Source organism: Drosophila sulfurigaster, unplaced genomic scaffold (genome assembly GCF_023558435.1).
Source record: "Drosophila sulfurigaster albostrigata strain 15112-1811.04 unplaced genomic scaffold, ASM2355843v2 ctg104_pilon, whole genome shotgun sequence".
NCBI lineage: Eukaryota > Metazoa > Arthropoda > Insecta > Diptera > Drosophilidae > Drosophila > Drosophila sulfurigaster.
Window position 1 is genome coordinate 17841 of NW_026909675.1, and position 7953 is coordinate 25793.

The 7953-nt window shown below is 50.9% G+C and overlaps 1 protein-coding gene across 1 annotated transcript; it reads left to right on the top strand.

Moving 5' to 3' along the window:
• The first annotated feature begins 1223 nt into the window (after positions 1–1223).
• LOC133849839 (uncharacterized) lies at positions 1224–5339 on the top strand. Its single transcript, XM_062285901.1, is given in 6 exon segments — positions 1224–1976; positions 1978–2064; positions 2067–3504; positions 3507–4079; positions 4082–4750; positions 4831–5339. Coding segments are annotated over 6 exon segments (4029 nt in total).
• The last annotated feature ends 2614 nt before the right edge of the window (positions 5340–7953 follow it).

A 7953-nucleotide genomic window follows, 5' to 3' on the forward strand; every position in this document is an offset into this window, starting at 1 on the left:
GTTCTTTTTCCATTTGTGCTTGCTTTCGGCTGTCCTCTTTACCGTGAGTCTTTGTTGAGAAAAGACTCTAAAGTGACTGCCGAAGCATAGTATGTCCAAGAGCCAAAAGAGCGAAAAGGACTCAAAACACTCGTTAAAGCTTCCGACCACATCTCGCCGCCTGTCGTCCGCTTCGCCCGCTCCTTCGGGGTCCAAATCCGCCACACCTGCCGCTCAACTCCGAGTAAAGGTCGATCGTCCGTCGCCGTCTGCTTCTGCAAAGACTCCGCTGTTGCGTACATCTTCGACTGCTCTACGTAGTCAGGCAACTACCCGTTCCGTCCAAGCTAAATTTAGCAAAACCCGTGCAATGGCTCTCAGCAACTTCGTCGCCGTCTCTGACAGACTGGCGCACTTCGAGAGTCGGGTCAGAGGGCCTGCAGCCGAAGATGACAATGTACACACGTACGAAATCCGTCGTGACCGGCCGCAAGTCCTCTGGGACAATGTCGAAGCCGCTTATTCCACATGCGCTGATGCACTGCATCAAGACGGCGACAGTGAAGGCACACAGGCGATGGAGGCAAAATACGATCACTGCTATGCAGTGTACGAGCGGTGTCTCGCCCGTGTTAAGGGGCAAATTAGCCAGGTTTCCGGGCCCAGCAGGAGTGAAGCATCCGTTCCTCCTGTATACTCCAGTGGCTGCCGGCTTCCTCCAGTCGACACCGAAGTGTTCCGTGGGGATTACTTGCGGTGGCCGACTTTCCGTGACCTTTTCACGGCCATCTATGTCAACAATCCAAGGTTGACTCCGGTTGAGAAACTTTTCCATCTGAATTCGAAGACCGCAGATGAGGCCAACGAAATCGTAGCCAAATTTCCGCTGACAAACGACGGTTTCGCGTCAGCTTGGGGTGCTCTTTGCGAACGATTTGAAAACAAGCGCTTGTTAATAACAAGCCAGTTGAAAATCCTGTTCAACCTGTCCACGGTTACCCAAGAGTCGGGAGCAGCAATCAAGGAGCTGCAGAGCACGATCCAACGTTGCTTGACCGCTCTTGAGCATTCAGACATTTCCGTCTGTAGCGACTGCTGGACCATCCCAACCGCAGAATTCCAAGCGGGTCAACTCCTTTGAGGCCCGAGTCACTCCGAAAGGCAAATCGTGTGACTTGTGCTAAAAGGAGAATCACCCTGTCCGGGTGTGTCCGCGTTTTTTGCAAATGTCGGTCAATGAGAGAATGGCATACATCAAACAGAAAAGTCTCTGTCTAAACTGTTTCGCAAGAGGTCACCAACTCCGAGAGTGTACGAGTGCGCACAATTGCTTTACATGCAAAGGGCGGCACAACACTCTTCTCCATCGGGGTGACAGTGCCCACAATGGTGCCTCTTCTTCTTCTTCCAATATACAGTCCACTCCAAATCCAACGGCAACCAATGTGCAGAATTTCTTTGCCAATAATGCTCAGAATGTCCTTCTCGGCTCGGCGGTCATCAATGTTTGCCACTTGGGCACTACATATACCGCACGTGCGCTAATTGATTCCGGGTCCGAAGCGACCTTCATTTCTGAGCGTTTGTTCCGACGCATTAAGTTGCCTTTCCAGTCCGTGCGAGCCCAGGTATCCGGGCTAAATCACGCAGTTGCGGCCCAATCGCAGAAGTTATGTCACTTCAGCATTGGTTCTCCGACGAAGCCGAGGCTCCATATCGAGACTTCGGCATTCGTAATTCCACAGTTGGCAGGCAAACTGCCCTCCTTCGATATGCCGCGAACTTTCCTAAAGGATCTACCAGCGATAGAGCTGGCAGATCCACACTTCTACAAGAGCGCTCAGATCGATATACTAATTGGCGCGGATATCCTTCCGTCGGTCATCTTGAGCGGCTCCCGGCCAAACAATTGTGGCTCACTCCTTGGGCAGGAAACCGTGTTTGGCTGGATTCTTACCGGCCCAATCTCCCAGAGTATGTCGACAACTGTTTCTGCGTTTTCGACAAGAGTCGCCCTCCAAGCAGACGAACAGCTCGACAGCCTACTTTCCAAATTTTGGGAGGTGGAGGATATTCCAGCGAAGCTGATAAAGGAGTCAGACTTCGTTTGCGAAGAAAACTTCGTTAAGACTACTTCTCGTAGCAAATGTGGTAGATATCGGGTGACTCTTCCATTCCGGAAGCCCGATGGCATTGAACTGGGTCATTCCAGATCTATAGCGCTGGCTCAATTTCTCAAGAACGAGAATCGTTTGTCAAGAAACGATTCTCTAAAGGAACAGTACAATGCCGTTCTCCAGGAGTACGTGGACTTGGGTCATATGACACCCATATCGCCTCAGGCGATTGTCACGACTCCTAATTTCTACCTGCCTCACCACGCCGTTTTCAAACCAGATAGCACCACAACGAAGGTGCGGGTCGTTTTCAACGCATCTTGTCCATCCTCGAATGGCAAGAGTCTGAATGATATCCTTCATTCAGGGCCCATTCTCCAATCGGATCTCACGTTACAGATCCTCAGATGGCGATACTATCGATATGTGTTCAATGCGGACATAACGAAGATGTATCGCCAAATCCTCATGGACTCAAAGCACACACCGTTCCAACGAATTCTGTTCCGCACGTCGGACGGTGAGATCCGTGACTTTGAGTTGAACACAGTGACATTCGGTGTCAACTGTGCGCCTTTCCTGGCTCTACGAGTCCTCCAGCAACTTGCTGATGACATACGCTTGGAGTATCCTCTCGCAAGCCGAGTCATTTCCAACAACATGTACGTGGACGACGTCCTAGCGGGGACACACACAAGAGAAGAGGCCATCCGGACCATTGCGGAAGTGTGTGCAGCCCTGGACAGCGCTGGCTTCCCGCTGAGGAAGTGGACGTCGAACCATAAGAGCGTGCTGAAGGACATTCCAAAGGACCATCTACTTCGAGAAGATTTCCTTGAACTCGAAGACTCCAGTACGGCGAAAACTCTGGGCATCAGGTGGCAAGCTCACGATGACGAGTTCTTCTTCATGCCACCCGAAGTTTCCCATCAGGACTCCTACACGAAGAGGGAAGTGCTCTCGCAAATCGCTAAGCTTTTCGACCCAGCCGGGTGGCTGGCCCCTTTCGTTATCCGAGCCAAGATCTTCATGCAGGAGATCTGGCTGAGAACGCTCGAATGGGACGAGCATCTACCCACGGATCTTTCACTCCAATGGAAGGAGTACCTCCAGAGCTATCCTGCTCTGGGAAAGATCCGGATTCCAAGATGGGTCCAATTCCAGACACGAGTGAAGCTCCAGTACCACGGATTCTGTGATGCATCAGAAAGGGCGTACGGAGCAGCGATCTATGTCCGTGTGGAGACGGCGAACAAGGTTTCCACGCATCTCCTTACTGCGAAGACAAAGGTGGCTCCTGTCAAGTCTCTCTCAGTGCCACGTCTGGAGCTTTGTGGCGCCGTCCTGTTGGCTGAGCTATCTGCAGCCCTCCTCCTGAATCTGCCAGCAGAAAGTTTCCAGACTTTCTTTAGACCGACTCAACAATTGTTCTCGCCTGGTTGAACAAGCCACCCTGCCGATGGACAACCTTTGTGGCCAATCGTGTGGCCAAGATTGTCCAAGCCAGCGACGCCAAGAACTGGTCGCATGTGCGATCCGAGCACAATCCGGCAGATCTTGCAAGCCGTGGTGTCCTGCCACAAGAATTGATTCGTAATCCTTTGTGGTGGCATGGACCAGAGTGGCTTCATCTCCCGTCGGAGCAATGGCCAACATCTCCAAGTCCCATTCCGGAGACTCTGCTGGAGCAGCGGATTAAGTGCAACGTCGCTAAGTTACCTCCGACTCCCGACTTCCTGAGCAAGTTCTCTGAGTTTGGCAGGGCACTGCGCACGTCTGCCTATGTTCTCCGATTCATCGATAAGAGTCGGAAGTTGGCAGTTCCAAGCTCTACCGTGGTCCAGGCGGATGAGCTGTCACGGATCCAAGAGCGGCTAATCGTCATGGCTCAACGACACACTTTCCAACAGGAATACCAATGTCTGCAGTCCAAGCAGCCGGTTCCTTCCTCAAGTTCAATCCGAAATTTGAACCCTTTCCTCGATGGCAAGGGATTCTACGGGCCTGTGGGCGTCTGAGGGCGTCCCACTCGCTGCGTTACGATGAGAGTCATCCAATCATCCTCTCGTATTCCTCGTCCTTTGCACGACTACTGGTTCGTTTCACCCATCGTATATCCTTACATGGGGGTAACCAAGTCGTCATGCGGCTGATCCGTTCCAGATTCTGGATTCCAAAGTTGAAGGTCCTCGTTAAATCCACCATCAACTCCTGCAAGGTTTGCGTCATCTACAAGAAGAGATTGCAGACCCAAATGATGGGGAACTTGCCCAAGGAAAGGGCGTCCTACTCGAGACCGTTCACGCACACTGGAGTCGACTTCGCCGGCCCATTCGAAATAAAGAACTACACTGGCCGAGCCTGCCTTATCACCAAAGGATATGTCTGCGTCTTCGTGTGCTTCAGCACGAAGGCGATCCACTTGGAGGCAACATCGGATCTCACGACGGAGAAATTCCTGGCCGCATTCTCCCGTTTCATCGCACGGCGCGGGTGTCCACACCAAATGTACTCGGACAACGGGAAAACCTTCGTTGGAGCTGACAAAGTGATCTCCAACGACTTCTTGGAAGCGACGAGGGAGTGCATTATCGCACAACACGCCCACAAGAGCCTATCCTGGCACTTCAACCCGCCGGGCGCCCCGCATATGGGTAGATTATGGGAAGCCGGCGTAAAGAGTTTTAAGGCACTCTTTACAAGGCGACATCCACCTCGAAATATACGTTCGAAGAGTTGTCCACTCTTCTCGCTAAGATCGAAGCCTGCCTGAACTCAAGGCCGATTTCCCCTATGTCCGAGGATCCTGCGGACTTACTAGCGCTCACTCCTGGCCATTTCCTCATAGGTGGCCCTCTTATTTCGGTGTTGGAACCACCAATTAATCAACCGGCCACCTCCATCCTCAACCGATGGCAGCGACTGAAGGCTCTTCACCAACAATTTTGTTTCCGTTGGAAAGATGAGTACCTGAAGGAGCTGCACAAACGGACGAAATGGCAATCCCCTACCCGGAACCTTCGGATCGGTGACATGGTCGTCATAAAGGAAGACAACCTCCCCTCTAACGAGTGGCGCCTAGGACGGGTGCTGACGACGTGTCCAGGCACCGACGCCAAGGTCCGAGTGGTAGATGTGCTCACGGCGCGGGGTACCATCCGAAGACCCGTTGCCAAACTTATCCTACTCCCGATGGACAGCAAGACTGACCCCTCCACGTCAGAAGGACTGAAGGACGAATAACATCCTATCCTGTACTCTTACTCGTCGTCCTATGCTGTCCTGTTCCGTGTGTCATTGACACTGCAAAGAGGCTACTACAATAATCGTTTGTTTCTTTTTTTTCATTTCATGTAGTATGCCGTCACACACATCCACCCACCAGAACCAGCCCGCTGGCACCAATTCGTTCCGGTGTCGCGTGTGCCGTGGGATCCACCCACTCCGGAAACGTCAGCGATTCCTGAGGCTGACAGCGGAGAAACGGTAGAGAGCAGTACTCATCAACAAGTACTGCTCTAACTGTCTGGCCCACCAACACTCCGGGCAATCCTGCCGCAGCGCGGGAAGGTGCAGAGTGTGTCGGGGGGACCACCACACACTCCTACACTTCAAGGAGGCACGCAGCGCTCACCCCAACCGTCAGCGACGAGGCGATGACCAACCGGTCTCCACCCGGTCCCGAACCCCAACAAGGCCACGCTCGCCAAGGCCGCGCTCGCCACGGCCACAGTCACGCTCCCGCTCGCCGTCACCCCATCGACCGGCCTCGCCGACGTCCGAGGAGGCCTTTCCGACGTCGCTCGCATCCTTGCTGCAGGACAAGGCTGTGAGCATACTTCCGACGGCCAACATCCTGATCGACACCGGATGCAAGACCTTTGAGATGCGAGCGCTGATCGACCCGTGCGCGGCGACCAGCCGTATCAGCGCATCTTTGGCAACAGCCTACCGGCTATCCGTCACCCGCGTTGGTACGGAAGGCGTCTGCACGGCGATCATCCGCTCACGGACATCCGAGTTCCGTCGAAAGGTGCTGCTGCAGGTGGACTCGCAACTCTGCAGCCGCACCCCCCCCCTCCGACCCGTCGATGGCGAGAACTTGGAGCAATTCCGCAGCATCACGCTCGCCGGCGAACGCTGGTTCCAGCCATCGATGGTGTCCCTGGTGCTCGGCACTGATGTGTATCCTCACATCATCCTACCTGGCCTCCTGCCGACCACAAACGGTTTGCCAATGGCCCAGAATTCCACCTTGGGTTGGAATCTGTCCGGTCCATTTGGTCAATGATACCGTTTTGCAACTCATTGCAAGGGGGGGGGAGGATGTTGATGCCAGATGACTGCAGGTGTGACCACTCAGGCCAGCTGACAGTGTGGTCGCGATCGAGTGTTATCGATAGCGACAAAGCTAGTATACTGTGCGTGTGACCATGTCATACGCACAGACACACTGTTCTTGGTTTCCTCTGAAGATGGTCACCCTGCCCTTTTAGTGCTTTTCCTACTCCGCCTTATTCTACTGTTCAAAATTTTCTTCTACGCACACCACATGTATATTTTCAAGTGAAAATAAAACGCACTACAAAGTTACAAGTTTATATTAATTAAAAGTGAAAGTGTTGTTATTTCATCCATCGTCGCCCCCCAACACACCGCTAAAGTAGATGATTTATATTACTTGTAATAAAAATTTTGAAACTTTAGTGAGTAGGAAGGTACAATGGTGTGCTTAGAAGTGTTTGGCGTAAGCCTGCATGGAGCCGTCATTGGTACAGATCAGAGAACTGCAAAAATCACTATTTTCTTGATTTTATCCATACGCGTACTTTTCCAATCAACTCAACTCACTGAACAAAACACAGCGATGAGTAAAAATCAACTCATTTTGCTGTACACATCATTCCGATCATCTTGAGTTTTCGGCTCAAAATTTCTCATTCAACTCAACTCACTGAATAAAAAACAGTGATGAGTGAATTTCAATTTATTTTGCCGTACGCATCATTCCGATCAAAAAAATGAGTATGTGTTGACGAAAGCATCATTCGGATCAATTCGAGTTGATCGTTTATGAGTAAACGATTAGCGACAAGACGACACGAAGTGAGCATTACGAATGCATGTACAATAACAATTTCTATGCGAGCTTCTTGAAGCTTGTTGTTGTTGCTTGTTTTTTTTGTCTTCGCACATTTCATCTGTGCAGAAAAAGTACCGTTTGCTGCGCGCAGGAGTAAAATCATACGAGTTGATTTTTGTGAGTTGATTGCTATTCTTGTTCAAAAAATTGATTGTTGAACCGAATGAGTAGCGCCCGAAATCATTATGCTGAACACGAGCCGAATAATTTGGAGTGAAACAAAAAAATCGCTCGCACCCGAGTGGATTTAAAATCTACAACGAAAATGTGAGCGCATGCAAGTTTGATCGGCTGATCCGAACAGTGTGATTATTCGGTTGTTGAGCGCGTATGAATTTTTGTCATTCACCCGAAGCCGTTCTCTGGTACAGATCTTGGTGGTAGTAGCAAATAATCGAATGAGACCTTGGAGGACGGAAGTGGAGAAGGGTTTCGTGTGCACAGTGGTTGATCACGAGTTAGTCGGTCCTAAGTTCAAGGCGAAAGCCGAAAATTTTCAAGTAAAAAAAAGTAACTAAAATTTATATTTTGTCATAATTAAAAAACTTGAATAATTTTGAACGAAAGGGAATACGGTTTCAATTCCGTAACCTGTTGAGTATCCGTTTGTTATTAAATATGGGCCTCGTGTTCATCCTGGCAACAGGAACGACCATAAAGAAGCAATAACATGGTTTATGTGCCCGTTCTGGGTAAATAGAGTTTCTATCATTT